Raw genomic sequence first — 15,602 nt, 5'->3', positions numbered from 1 at the left:
AGGTGGGAGAAAAACTTTATTCATGCAACGAGTGTGAAAGGTCGTTTTAGGCAAAGGGCATCTTAGTGACACATTTGCGTACACATGCAAAAGAAAATCCGTATTCATGTAATGAGTGTGAAAAGACTTTCTTGTATAAGAGCCACTTAGTTAGTCATTACGTAAGCACACGGGAGAAAAGCCTTTTTCATGCTTCGAGTGTGGACCCAGCTAAAAATTTCAACCGGGTTCCGTTAATGTTTTCAACCGAACCCATCTGCATTCAACCGAACACAACATACCTCCAACCGAAATGAACTGTACCTTACTGTATACATACTTGTCCAACTGAACTCTACTGTACACTGTTCGGTTGCCCAAATACATTTAAAGGCACTTTCATCTCTGATAAGGTATAGGCTGCAGCATAGCAACACATTATGAATGAACTAATTCTTAATGTGTCACAGCAGTTTTTAATGTGTTACACGAGTCACCATTAAGGAGTGTTGAGAGGGTTTTTCACTCTTTGAATTGAAAATTCATTTCACACTTAGAAATGGTACGAGTTCCATCAAACATGTACTAAAGTAAAGCATGCAAGGAAGACTGAAAATGATATGATCAAGTGAAGAATACATAATTGAAAATTGCTGCATGAACGTTAATGATAAATTTTCTACATAGTATCATTATAAAACCTCGCCCTCTCCTTTATTATCTTTGGGAAAGTAATAGTCTTGTTCACTGAAAAATTAAGTAATGTGAGGCTACACTATATAAAAGTATAAATTTTACAACAGTGTCATATCGATAAATTTAAAATGAATTAATCACCAAAGTTCATATTAATCATTCTATTTATTATTCATTTTCATAATTGTTAGGCAAACTGGAAATGTAAAAACAGTTTTCATTTTTAATTAAAATGCATTTTCCCTCAATTTCATTCAGCGAAAATGCTACCACACTATCATCATAGACATACTGTCTCATATAAGGCACGCACATCACCATGCTACCCTCCATCTCCTCTCCAATAATTTTGAAAGGGCAACCTATTGCCAAGCAAATGCCTTTAATTTCATCATGACATAAATGCAATATCCTCATGATTCTTCTGTCTATTAAGTGCACAACACCATTATTTCTTCTTTTGGGCCTTCTGTATTGGGCACTTTCAACTATCAGGTCTCCGACCACAGCTCTTTTAAACTCAGTCAAATTAAATAGATCCACCCCTAGTATCTCTAAAGCCCTTTTTATACCCTCGTCTTGACATTGAAAAGGTTTGCCACAACCAAGAAAATGTGCACTACCAACCTGAACACATGTTTTTACCAAGGGGTAACCAATTACTTCCTTGAGGAACTTTTCTACTGTGGGTGAAACACATGGCATGGTTTTCAATACTGCCACAGACTGTTGGAGCAAAAAGCGCTTTGCAATTTGTGAAGCAACTCCTTTAGGTCCCTTTACGTATTTAAGGAGTTGCCCATTTCCACTCTCAAACGCAAATCCAGAGTGTGCCCAGAGTGGACCCCAGTCCCTTACACTGGGTGCTAGGTGAAGCACTTGATGAACATTGAATGTCATCTTTGACTTCCCGTATAGGATTTGCACATTATACACAAACTCCGTTAAATTAATATGAGCCCAATTGATATCTTCGGGCATCAATGACTGACATAATAGTTTAAACACACCTTGAGCCAGCAATACCCAGTGATTTAGATAGATGGCAGGCAAGATGTCTCGCAGGCATGGTAGACTATAAAACAAAAGCCAATTTTTCCATTCATTAGCCTTCCAAAATTTTCTTTCTCGTATTGACCTCGGCAATCTTGCAATGCCATTAGGTGGTGTCACTGCCATCAACTTCTGATTTATTAAGTCTAGAAGACCTGGTCGACCTATGTAATAGGCTTTCCCTACATCTTCAAACCATAAATTGGTCAATTGGCGTACCACACCAAGGCATATTGAATGCATATAGTCCGGCACAAAGCCACGCACTATTTTAAAAAGGGGCAAATTGATGAGAGGTGATGGCCCCTTGACACCTTTCACTTTACTCTTGGAATGAAAAGCAATGCTCATATGCTTTTCCAGCTGCCTATCCGTCCTGGCTTTGACCTCTCCCTCAATCACGGGGTACTTCACTTGACCCTCCACAAGCTCCCCTTTGTGAAGGCACCAACTGCAGCCATAATAGCCATTGAATTGAGTAGTGCCCTGTAATAATGGCCTAGCAACAGAATCAACACAGCAACACAAGCATACAAATTTGCTGCATATATTTTTTGAATCCCTTCTCCAAGTTATTCCTTCATTAAATAACTTTTTACCCTGCTTAACAAACTCCTGTAGGAATATGTTCATTTTTGGATCACTAGTGCCCACCCATACACCACACAAAACAAGATTTTTGTACCTTTCTCCTGGTGGAAGTTCATTTACTTGCATGTAAATTGGCCACACTGAGCATTTTGAGCTCTTAAAAATAGGGCAACCATCGGTATTAAAGATGTAGGAGTAATTGTTAGTGTCGTGTAAGAACTGTCCCGGTTCCATTAGCTCCTTATAAAGATGACCATCAAATATGTCCTCAAACGCTTCCGGATGTTTCTTTACACGAGAATTGCGGAAGTTACTACCAGATACATCCTGTCTCTCAAGAATAAGTCTCAGCTGCTCTTCAATGGGTAGCGTTAGAAAAAAGTCTGTTTGCTGTTTTACAAGACTTCTTTTGCAAGTAGGGCATGTAATGAATCCACTTTCAAAATTTAGACTTTCACCAAAGTATGTGAAGCAGAACTTGCAATAGTAATTTTGCACCATTCCACCCATCAACTAATAACAAATCTTATCAAACAAGAACTTAGAGCCTGGTACTACTGCTTCTCCAAAAATGGTGTCCACTAACTTCAGCAGATCAATTATGGCCAGATATGGCAATGAATGTCTAACGGAAAACACAATTGCCATCAAAAAAATTTCACCAGCAGATACAACTGAGAGTAACTGTTTCCTTGACTTCCACAATATGAAGTCATAGAAGTCACCACTTGAATCTTGGTCACCTGTTTCAGATTTGCTGCTGTCGTCACTCCCATCTTCGGAATCGCAGCTCGCTGATAACAGATGAACATAATAGGTGTCATCACTGAAGGAAGAGTTTTCAACACTCTCAGAGAATTCACTAGGAGCCTTACTATCCTGAAAATAGAAAGTATTTATCACATTAAACCCAATTTGGAACTGCATCAAACCCTTCATAATTCACTTTACAATTTGCCTTTGCACTCGTGACTCTTCCATACTTTTAATAAAAAGGCATCATAACCATTTAAAGCTTCAAAATTCAATGCTAAAATATACTATTGTTCAAATTTTATGAAGGACATAATTCAGTAATGCCAAGTACATGAAATCACTAAAATTGTGATTAATTTGACAATTAAAATGAAAATTGAAATTTACATTGAAAATTACTATGGGCCATGGTTCCTTAGTAATCAGCATTTATCTGATTTTTCAGTTTTTACTCAGAGACCTGACTCAGCAATGCTTAAGCACAATAACTTTAAACGGCTCACTTTTGAGCTGAGATAAAGTGATAATTATTCGTAATAAGCATATTGCTTTCACATGTATAAATTTCAAAGAAATCGGTGATGATCATCAGACACCCCTCAGCCTGATTTGAGATGAAATCCCCCTTCTACCAATATTTTACGAGGTTAGATTATAATTTACAGTTCACCAAGTACCTCTTAAATACTTACATATACTTCAGCAGAGTTCACAGTGAAAGATGGAACATCAACCTTCTCTACTTCACAACCAACAGGGTTGACACTGACATCCACCTCTTCCAGATCGTCAACATCTTGACCACGAACCTAAATACAATTCGACCAAATAATTATTAGAAATATTAATCTCAAATTTTCGATAGATGACCCATCAAAATCATGCAACCATCTCCACTCTTGTCCATTGATATAGGAATAAGCCCTCATCTGATAAATATCTTCCATCTAGACTGAATGCACCTACAATAATACTCTATGGAAGTTCGATTATAATAAACAGTTTACCAAGAATCTCTCAAATACTTACATGTACTTCAGCAAAATTCAAGGTGAAAGATGGAACATCATCTTTCTCTACTTCACAACCAACAAGGTTGACATTGACATCCACCTCTTCCAGATCGTCAACATCTTGACCACGAACCTAAATAAAATTCGATGAAATAATAACTAGAAATATTAACCTCGAATTTTCTATAGATTAACCATCAAAATCATGCAACCATTTTCCGTTTTGAACAGATGAAAATAGTGAAATCGCCAGAACGTATGATGAGTAGAAATTGGGTATGGATGAAGATGTACCGATGGGGATAGATAAAGAGCCGATCTGTAAAAATTTTCTCATCAGACATTTATGCATTGAAGAACTTACGTTATGGTCCGCAGGATTAGCGGGGAAAACTTCTCCGTCTTCAACTGTAGCTTTGAACTGCACACCAGCATGATTGCCTTTTGTTTTCCTCCAACAAGTGCATCGAGGAACTTGTGCGCTGTAGGAATCTTGCGAGTCAGGCTCAAGATAAGCCTTGTAATTTTCTCGCACTCTTACCCTCGGCATGCTGATTGAATTTCGCAAAGCAGTGGGCTATTCGAGTAACAATCGGCTTTTTTCATGCGTTCACATTCCGTTTCACGATATCCGAGCACAAGATCACACAAGAACGAATTCTGATATTCATATGTTTCTGTTCTTTCAGTTCAACCACTCTGGTGGGTAATTTCGCCGCCATTGCTTTTTCCAAGAGACGTAAACATTTTATGTGTAGCTGCGTGGAAAGTTTCGTAGGAGTACTCACACTATGTTTGCGTACGTGAAGTACGTTCAGGACGATGTGCGGGCAATCGTCCATTCCTCGCAAATTTTAAATTTCGCTCCAAAGTCAACGGACGACTTCCTGAAACATAATTTACTTGGTCTTCTGGAGTCCGAGCGAGGAGGAAAGAATGAGGGAACGGCAGGTTGGAGACACGGATGGTGATTTTTACAAGTCCCAAATTCTGATTTTAGCTGGTAAGTACTTAGGATTAGTATATCGGTATATTCTCAGAGAAATTATATGGCTCATACATCTTTTTTACCATTCATCTATACACGTATAAACATGTTGAACCTTTAATCCATCACTTTTCTGCCGACGTTAATCCAAAAGGCTTTCAGATATAAATGCGAAAGTTGCATATCGATTGTTACCACTAATAGTGGATGTAGTCACTGTGATCGCACTGCAATTTTTTGTGTAGCATGTGTAAGTCCATAGCCTTTGCTTCTTCACAGAGACTGAAGAGAAGCTACAGAAGCTGATATCCACATCAAGGGTTCCTGTCACCAAAATTAGGGGCATGGATGAAGAATCGGATGAGGGGAGAAAGGCGTATTTTAACGAAGAAGCGAAAGGCGATACATGCTGAGAAGGTTAATTAGTTATAATTTATGTTTATTGCTGAAGGATCATGGCCACTTTATCACACCTTTACATGAGTATTTGTGCTTCTCTCTCTTGTTCCATCTGTCTTACCTTGACTTCTTCATCCGTCTAGGTGGAGAAGAAATTAAAGTGCCAGCAATCAGCGGAGGAAAATTGTTGGGCGATTCTTGCCGAGAAGAAGAAGTCTTTGTTAAAGTCTCCCCTCGTCCATCTAAGTCCGGGGATACAGCGCGAATCCGACTTAGATTACGGTTCGGACTCGAGCTCTGATGGCGGCGATGTCGTCCCCAAAAAATTACTATTGGAACTGGAGGCGAGATATACCCGTCTCAAGAAAAGTATGGTGGTGTTGAAAAAAAGAGAAGGAGAGTTTTCAGTGGCTAGCGAGGAGATGCAGTTATTGAAGAAGAAGCTCTGTGAGGTCAAGGAGGAGAATAAAATTTTGAAGAAGCTAAATTATGAACTTCAAGAGAAGGTTATCAACAGATTTTCGTCCGGTATGTATTTTATATGTATATGAATCATTTGTCAGGAACAAATATTAAAAAATAGTATGTGCTCATGTCCTTAATTTTTCTCTGTGTTTAATCAAAGCCTCCCCTGGAGCTCCACAAGAGACAGCTGGTGGGCAGATGCTGAAAAATAATCAACACGATGTCGAAGATGGAAATGTAAGTATGTCGTTATAGTAATGTATTGCTTATGTTAGTGGTGATTTACTAGGTAGAGTTTTGAGGGAACACTCCTATGCAACTAATTTACCCAGTGGTGCTGCGAGGGTGGGTTTTGGGAATAACCTCCTCAGAGCTCATAGAATTTCCATTTCACTTAATTGGATTGATACTAATAATAGAATAGTTTAAGGTTGAATAATATATCCCTTAGAAAGCCATAAAACTTGCCATTTTGAACCTAAAAATTCTGCAATTTATTAATCTCACACCTACTGCTTATCCTGGTGGGTATACCAAACCCCCACATGCCCCTGTATTAATTGCACCTAAACCCCTCCCAGCCTTAATTCCTAGCTGTACCCCTGAATTTACCTACTTCACCTTGTTTCCTTTCCTTTGTAAAATTATTTCCTCTCAGAACTTCATGTACCTTTACTAATAGACGCATTCCAAGGATTTCATTGTTCCATATGTGGTTAATGGTGATTATTTCTCAAACCTTAGGTACATAGTTGGAAGGGAAGGGAATCTTTATTGCATGAGAAGTTAGATTAATCCTATTTTTCTTTAGGTCACCCTTGGAAAGGTTATTTCCCTTCCCAAAGAAAAGTGGGATTTGGTAATGAGGAATACAAAGGATTCCATTTTCATAAAAGACCTCGCAGTGGCAGTGTGGGGAAGTGAAGCGTTGAAAGGAAGGAGTGTAGTTGGAATTCCTTGCCGGCGGTTAATGTCAAAAGGTGCTGTCAGCAAGCCACCTCTGACTTCAGCAAAACTGAATGATATTAGAGGTGAGCATGATGATTGATTTCCAGTTCGAAAATTAGTGGCTTTACAATTGCATTTCAATTAATATAGACCAGTAATTAAAAGGCTTAAATGTTTCATGTCTTATGTAGCATGTGTCCAACATTTTTGTTTAACTCTGTCTGTAGCAACTTTTGAAGATTGGCTGGAGAAGCAAGGAGTGGAAGGTGCGGAGTTAATGGCACGATCCAAGAAATACAAGTCGTATATATCAGATAAGATTATGTATCTGAATCGGAAGGACCGGTCCTTGAATGAAAGAGAAGGCAACAATTTGGAAGTAACGTGAGTATTTACGAAAATGTTGAATATTACATTGAAGATATTCATTGGCATAAACAATTGCTACTCCTGGTACATACATCCTTTGCCAAAGTTTGCTCCTTTAAAAAAGGGTTAGTAAGCTGTTATGAATAATAAGTATCACATGAGTTTATAACTACATGGTAATAATTCAGTTAGAGATTTTTTATTATTTTTAATAATAAGTTGATTAAAATGCTTACCACAGGTAATTAATTGAGCTAATTTATTCTTTTCAGGGACTTGCAGGATTAAACTTATTGTAGGATTAAAATTATTTGCAGTTATTATCTTCACCATATGTTTAAAACCATGTAAGTATATGATCATGAACGGTCCAGGAAATTTGTCAGAGAGAGCAGTTAATTTTCACCTGGGGTACTGTATAATTTTCTGATAAATATATTTTGATGTTTACTTTTGAAGCTTTTATTTGTTTAAACAGTGGTATTTTACCCATTCATTAAGTGTATTGCACGTAAGTGTGCAAATTTTTAAAGGGAGTTGCATGGGGAAATAGTAAGGGATTGATTTGATGTCGAACTCTATTCGAAGGGACATTATCCCAATTGGAAACAGAGAGTGTTTGTTTCAGCTACTGAATCCGCTACGATACATTGTATGAATGGTTCAGCTGTTAAACTGGTAGAGTTCAGTAGATGTTCAGTCCAGCTACCGTACCCGGTTATGTACAGTATGTTTTCGGTTCAGTTATGAAATACAGTGTATTTTCAGTTCAGCTACCGAACCCGGTTAAATCCAGTATGTTTTCGGTACATCAACCGAACCCGGTTAAATCCAGTATGTTTTCGGTACATCAACCGAACCCGGTTAAATCCAGTATGTTTTCGGTACATCAACCGAACCCGGTTAAATCCCGTATGTATTCGGTTCAGCTACTGAACCCGGTTAAATCCAGTATTTATTCGGTTCAGCTACCGAACCCGGTTAAGTGTTTCAAAAAGCAGCTTAGTAACCGAAACCGGTTGGACAAATTTTCAGCTGGGGAAGGTCGTTCTCGACAAAGGGTATCTTAGTGACACATTTGCATACACACACGGGAGTGAAACCGTTTTCTTGCAACTTGTGTGAAAAATGTTACTCTAATAAGAGCCACTTAGTTAGTCATCTACGTACGCACACGGGAGAAAAGCCTTTTTCATGCTTCGAGTGTGGAAAGTCTTTCTCGACAAAGGGCATCTTAGTGACACATTTGCGTACGCACAGTGGAGAAAAACGTTATTGGTGCAAGAAATGCAAAAGGTCGTTCTCAACGAAGGACATCTTAGTTACACATTTGCGTATGCACACGGGAGAGAAACGTTATACATGCTACAGGTGTGGGAAATCTTTCTGGACAAAGGGCATCTTAGTGACACATATGCGTACGCACAGTGGAAAAAAACTTCCTTAGTGTGGCGAATTTGGAATTCTTTCTCGACAAAGATCCTCGTAGTATAGACATAAATACACAAACCCTTGAGGAGCCTTATTTCTGGTACGTCTGCAGTAAGTCTCTAACTTATTATTGCGACCTAGAAACATTCCTACACACGCACGAGATGAATCTTATCAATTTAACATTTACATGAGAGGAAAAATTATTCATGCATAGTCTGCAGCAAGTCCATCACTCCAAGGAATAGCTCTGACTTCTACATGTGTGCACGTACAGTTGTGAAACATTTTCTATGCTGATTTTATGCTGATGTCTCTTAGTTCTAACCTCAACTGCCACTTCCACACACACAGTTAGAGGCACAATTCATGTAGTGTAAGTGGTGATACTTTCACTGAGATAAGTCACCTTTGCGCGTGCGACATGTTTGCTCACGGACAGGATAGTTCATATTTTGTTACAAATTTTCTAATTCAGCCTCATGCATGTCTATACTGAGGAGGCCAATTGTTGATTCTCGCCTTCACAACGAGGAATAAATGATAGTATAGTGCCAACAGGGATGATGGGCCATCTATATATTTTCATGAAGTACATACCAAATCATTTTTTTCATTTTCCATAATGAATATTGAAGGACAGCGGTAGCATTATAGGACACGCCCAGGCTAGCAGATCGGGATCGTAAAGCATGCATACCAATTTTTGGTTGCAGGCATGCCCATAATTTTCTGTCAAAGTTGTCTTCCTCGGAGTCCATTCTAAATTGTAATGTCCGCAATGGTTCTGAATTTTTCTGAAATTAATAATGTTTGCTTGCAGCATATTTGGTTGAAATAAACAAAATATTTGTGTTTGTTGGTGATAATGTATTATTTTGCATAGTAAAAATATACTGAGTTTGTCAATTAAATAAATTAGTTATGTTTTTTTAGTTTCTAAGTATTTGAAATTTTATTCCTATTTCTCTATTTTCAAAAATCTTTGTTCAAAGATCATTACATAAGTTGAAATAAAAGCATAGATTTCTAGGACTTTCTTTCAAATTTTCAAGCATTGTGTCATAGACGTTCTTTTCTCGTATTTATTAATTGAACTATTGTGAATGATTTACATAGACAGTCCTTCATTTCAGCCACCATTTACTTACCTGCTTCAATCTTGCTTCACTCAAATGTCTCTAATAATTCTATCATTGTGTGGTAGTTTAATGTCTTACTATCACCATGCAACAATTTGCTTTTCAATTGAATGTGTTCACTTGTTTTATATTCTTCTGTGTTGGCCACGGTCTTAGAAATAGAGTGGTATTGGTGCATGTGGTTTATTAGCTGCATGTATATCCCTAGGAAGACTGAAAAAAAATTATCGCGTAGTAGCCTGACTGGGTCCAATGGACCCTGCAACATTTTTTCCACAATATTACCAGTTTATGATGAATTTAGGCTGAGTTAAGTGATGGTTTCCATCTTATTTACTTACTCAACATATTTCTTCACGTCTTTATTATTATTAAATTATTTTGTTGGAAGATAGTACTGCAGGGAAGCATAATATTATTCCCTCTACCAGAAATATCACTTCACCTACCCCATTTTTATGAATATTCATTAGCACAATTACATTAACACAAATTACAAAATTGATTTTTAGTCAATGATAAATAAGATATGTAACAAATTTAATGAAACAAAAGTATGATGCATTTACAAATGTTTTAAAAACTGCTGTGCTACAACAAGCCTTGATTGCATAAAATTTCTGAATGCCCTAGACATATATTTTTCGCACATCGTGAAGAGGATGTTCATGTCTTTCTATCCTTTTTGTTGTTGCACTTACGACACTTATTTTCCTAGGTTGCTAAGGTTGTCAAGGAGTGTGTCACATTTTCTTTTTCGCGATTTAAATTCTTCCGATATTGATATTCTCATGGATTCCATGAGATTCATGAGATACCACTTTGTTAGGAAACCCTATAGGCTCTATGGCATTTACAGACGTGAGCTCGAGTGAAATCCCTCGTTTATTTTACCTCATGTTCTCTACAATCGCGAAAGCTTTGGAAAGTAGCGGGCGGTCTACTTTCACATATCATGTTTCTGGCTGATTTGTCCCTCAACCATACCTGTAACTAATCTTTTCCCTTGATTGACCTCTCACCTTTTATTAGAGTATCTACCTGTGCAGACTTGGATATTCCACTTGTATGAATCATTACTACCACTTGCAGCTGAAATTTTAATTTTATTCAAAATTTTAATTCCATACTTTCATGGTTTTGATGAAACAAACTGTATAGAGGTACAGCGCCCACGGAACATCAATAACTGTTCGTCAACTGTCATCAGGATCCTGGCACGATTGCATATTTCAAATATTCATTATGCCCATCAAATATCTCTCTAATAGTCTGCAAGTTGTCTTCGCCTCTACTTTTCCTCATTTCTGTCGCATTATCAAATCGAATAACCCGCAGTATTATTTTGACTCTATAATACTGTTGAATATTGGTCGCCCGTCTAATTTACTCCAAAGCTGTGAAACATTTTCATTTTTGACTTGTAAAAACGATAGATATTAGCAATCCCAGAACCTTATTTATTTCAGAGTCATTTTCTTCATTCTACAAAGCTTATGCCTTTCAATGGTGGCCCATTTTCTAACCACATCAAAGACGTTAGGACAGATAATTAGCAAAGAGGAGAATATCTTGAAAGTTATTTTGACTGTAATATCCAAAGGGCGACGCCGACTTCTTAGCTCCTCAACTACGCAGTAAGTATATAAATAGTCCCTCTATGAATTCAGTCAAATCAATATCTCACTACACAAAATTTGGTGCCACTAAGCATCCGGTAAAGACAGGAATAATAAAATTGCTGTACATCATAGTAGATGAAAATCAATACACCACTTCATCTAACTAATCCATCTGAGGAGTAAACGATTTGGTAAATGAGGTAAATACTGAAATATTACATTAGAATGAAAGAGTATAATCTTTTATATAATCCATAAACGTTTGTACTTGCCATGTACGGCATCAAAATGCAACGATGGTATTCAAATTCTTCAATGCCTTCAGTTAGATAGTTGGAATAACAGCAAATGTCGGCAGGCAGCAAGACCAGCTTTCGAGCGTAACTTCTGAATTACCACCACGAAAGCACCGCAGACGCTAGATGAACGGTCTCACAGATAAAACTGACAGATTATGGGACTGAATGTAGATAATTCACAATGTGTATGCTTCAAACCAGAGAAAGTTGCAAATACTACCGATTACGAAACGATGAGGATACATGTTTCTGACTGTACCACTCTAAATGTGGCATTGTAAGAGCATATGAAAGGCTTCAAGCCAATCCATAAAAATTGCCCACTAATTGGTAATTGGTATCGCCTACGACTTTGATTATAACTACATGAACATTGAATCTCCCGAAAATACAAAGTAAATAAGAAATTCCTGGTAAGTTGAAATGAATTACCCATAGCATTGAAAATAGTCGACTGGGTCCGATGGACCCAGTCCGTCCACTATGTAACTTTGTAGTATACTATAAAATGTAATGAGCCTATTCTCGTTATTTCTTGCTATGTTTTAGAGGACATACATTTAGGAAAAGTCACGGAGTCAAAATGAGTTTCGTGCATTTTTGACATAATTATAAACTTTCAAATCTACCTACTGGGTCCGTTGGACCCAGTCCGTCGTTCTAGGGATATATTGGGTCTCAAGGTGATGACACACAAGCAAAAGACAAAGAGGGCAGTGAGCTAATAAGAAAGGCATCTTATCTCATGCTAATGGAGTTGACACCTTTTGACGTCTCACTAGCAGAGAGGCAGCAGTTTTCAAGGTGCTACAGTTGAAGGAAGGCGTTTACTTTTCAGACCAAATTCGCCAACTCACTAGTGTGAAATCGTAAGTCATAGCAAATTACAAAATAAAATTTTTATAAATAAAATCACAATGAAACTTTATTGGAAAGAAAAAAACATTCCTTAAAAAACACAGTAATTTGTTAAAATTCAAAATAAAATATCTCAATGAGAAAAACTTTTGCATGAAGAAGATCGGTAAGCGTACTGGGTACACATCACAGTGTTGAGGGGTCAAATATGCCGTAACTGTAACATTTTAATTGAAAAAAAATAAGCGAACAAACAGGTCTGCATTTTCCAGCCACTAGTTGTCATCCGTATAATATGCAACCCTCCTATATTCGTAGGAAAGGCTTGAGTGCATAAGATTCAGGATATGCTTGATGTTTCATCAAGGGTTTTTGTAATGTGCACCACATCAGTGGTTTATTTTTTACTGGCATAACAAGAAAAAATCTACAAAAAATACAAAATACCGCTCTAAATGTATTATGAATGGAAAATACCAAATACTTTTGACTTGGGGGTCAGAAAAACAAAGCACGAATTACTATTTAAATACCTTCAAAAAAACACAGGATTTTCTTTAAATTCAAAATAAAATATCTCAATGTGAAAAATTTTTGCATGGAGAACATTAGTAAGCGTACTGGGTACACATCACAGCGTTGAGGGGTCAAATATGCCATATGTGTAACATTTTGTTGAAAAAAATACATCTACAATCGGGCCTGCAATTTCCAGCCACGAGTGGTCATTCTTATAAAATGCAACACTGTTAAATTCGTAGGCCAGACTGGACTGCATAGCATTCAGGATATGCTAGGTATTTTGTCATGGGTTTTTGCAATGTGCAAAAAATCAGTGGTTTATTTTTTACAGTCGTAATGAGAAAAATGTGAGTACAGTCGAAAACACTGATAAATAGGAGGTCAAAGGATCGGCCTTATTTTATCGCTTCTGGGGGTTTCTTTCTTACCCAGATTTTCACATAAAAAGGTTCTGGTGAGACACCTCTAATTTACAGAGGTACAAATAAGGGAGTAGGGGGTAAGAGCATGGAATCTGCACTTATTTACTTATTATGTAGGCAATCATATACACACTATAAATTATTCACAATGTTTACAAAGGAAGCTATATAAATAACATAAAATATAATCTATAAATATCTTTTAGATAGTCCTATGGCATTATTAATTAGTTCTTTCGATCTCATAAATCTCATTAATTTTTTTTCCTTTTTGAAACAACTCTACAACACATCTCGATTCACTGGATTCAAAGATGCAACAATTTTAACCTTTGAAATTTTCTTCTCATCCCAGCGGTGCCAAACCATTTTTCCTTAATATCTAAACCTTGTAACTCCCTTCAGAATGGATGTAAGTTAATGATTGCTTCGCCATAAATAACTTTGCAGTCTTCTGCTAATTGGAATCATCACCATTTACCCAGGTCTCCGTTGATGGGGATTCGAAGAAATGCATTTCAGTACACCATAATCATTCATGCTGAGTGGTGTTCTGTCAGGTTGTGATGTAATTCTCCTTGGGTGTACTCTCTGTGTGGGGTTATTTTTAGGCTTGGGGATCGCTATGATGACTTCAACAGGTACAAAAAGATTAGAATTATCAGGTGTCAACAAAATATTGAAGAATTAATTATTTGCAAGTTATTATGATGAAAGTGCATCTTTGACAAGCAAGGATGTGTCACACAAGGGTGTGAGAGAAATCACAAGCATGATTTTAAGTACTAAACCACCAAAACCATTGCATTAGTCTGCACAACAGATTGTGAATGCAAGAGGAAAACTCACCTCATTCCCTTCCTTTTCAATTACCAGTTCACCATGCAAAGGTATCTCAACTTTCTCAGATTCCAACGTATCCTCCTTCAAGGAATGCATCATGAATGAATCATTAGAAAAGAAAAAATTGGAACGATCTCAGAAGGCAACAGTGAAATTTGAATAATACTTTATCTCATTAGGGAACAAATACTTTTGGGTATATTCACTAAAGGGAGAATTTCCCTGCAGCATCCGAAATTCTCTGCAATAAAATCATCTACCTTCTCATGGAATTTGAAATGTGTTCCTCCATATTCTGTCAAGCAAATAAAGTTAAGCATTCCAAAGTTGTCCTTACCCTTTGCAGTCCACACAAGAGGAACATGTGACACTCACCTCACCACTGCATAATGAAACACTTGCACTCTTTCACAAACTTAATCACTTTTTCCTACATACCTATTAGTCTCTTGCCAAAACCTAATTTTACTGACGGTTCCATCACAGAATAGTCTTATATTGCTTTTGCTCGACCTGAAAGGAAGATTTGGTTCCAGGATGATGGTAAAAAATATCCTACACTTCAGCAGATAAATCTTTCTAATTTAGAAGTTCACCATTGAGATATCCCATGCTTGACACATTCCACATTCCCTAAACATGATTATGGCTTCAAATGGACTGAATCTCAAGATAGCTAACTAACTATGCATTTGTTCCTGCAATCTTCCTTCCTTAAATCAACGAAAGAAATAGCCAAAACTCATTTCACCTGTTTCTAATCATGTTACTGTTACCTAATTATTATTTACGGTGATATATCTTATGTAAAATGTTTTAGAAAAACTTCTGTTAAGCTCTCAAATGTCCTGAAGGCAAACCCCACAAAGTGGCACTGCTGTAGCCTGTGTCGCCTCTTGTCAGAGACTGGATCACAAGATTATTTTGGTCGTCTCAAGAAACCTCTCCTATTGGGAAGTTAGGATTTAAATTCAACTACAGTTGCATCAAAATGCATTAGTTTTCTCTCTGTATTGTGTTTGCGCTCACATACTATCTTACTTATGAGGTAAAGATAGTAACTACTATGTACCATTCATTTAAAGTCAGTTTACCTAGTATGTGCATTTCATGTGGCTCATCATGACGTACTTCCACATACATGTAGTGCTTCTCCTTATTATTTAATTTTCTCTTAATTATTTCATATCTTCCAGATTTTTTTCT

At 37.1% G+C, this 15,602-nt stretch overlaps 2 protein-coding genes across 2 annotated transcripts; one reads left to right on the top strand and one right to left on the bottom strand.

Moving 5' to 3' along the window:
• Nucleotides 1-1,873: 1,873 nt before the first annotated feature.
• On the bottom strand, nucleotides 1,874-4,737 carry LOC124172398. The gene is made up of 4 exons (XM_046551853.1): nucleotides 4,453-4,737; nucleotides 4,105-4,221; nucleotides 3,768-3,884; nucleotides 1,874-3,198 (listed from the first exon to the last, which is right to left on the bottom strand). Exons 1-4 carry the CDS (start codon nucleotides 4,636-4,638, stop codon nucleotides 2,833-2,835), a joined length of 786 nt encoding a protein of 261 aa, XP_046407809.1. The 5' UTR covers nucleotides 4,639-4,737; the 3' UTR covers nucleotides 1,874-2,832.
• A 249-nt stretch (nucleotides 4,738-4,986) lies between these two features.
• Nucleotides 4,987-7,817, top strand: LOC124172394. The gene is made up of 7 exons (XM_046551848.1): nucleotides 4,987-5,091; nucleotides 5,356-5,493; nucleotides 5,619-6,003; nucleotides 6,101-6,177; nucleotides 6,752-6,971; nucleotides 7,116-7,272; nucleotides 7,530-7,817. Exons 2-7 carry the CDS (start codon nucleotides 5,425-5,427, stop codon nucleotides 7,543-7,545), a joined length of 924 nt encoding a protein of 307 aa, XP_046407804.1. The 5' UTR covers nucleotides 4,987-5,091; nucleotides 5,356-5,424; the 3' UTR covers nucleotides 7,546-7,817.
• The last annotated feature ends 7,785 nt before the right edge of the window (nucleotides 7,818-15,602 follow it).

Source organism: Ischnura elegans (genome assembly GCF_921293095.1).
Source record: "Ischnura elegans chromosome 13 unlocalized genomic scaffold, ioIscEleg1.1 SUPER_13_unloc_1, whole genome shotgun sequence".
Classification (NCBI taxonomy): domain Eukaryota; kingdom Metazoa; phylum Arthropoda; class Insecta; order Odonata; family Coenagrionidae; genus Ischnura; species Ischnura elegans.
This window is presented reverse-complemented; position numbering and strand designations above follow the sequence as displayed.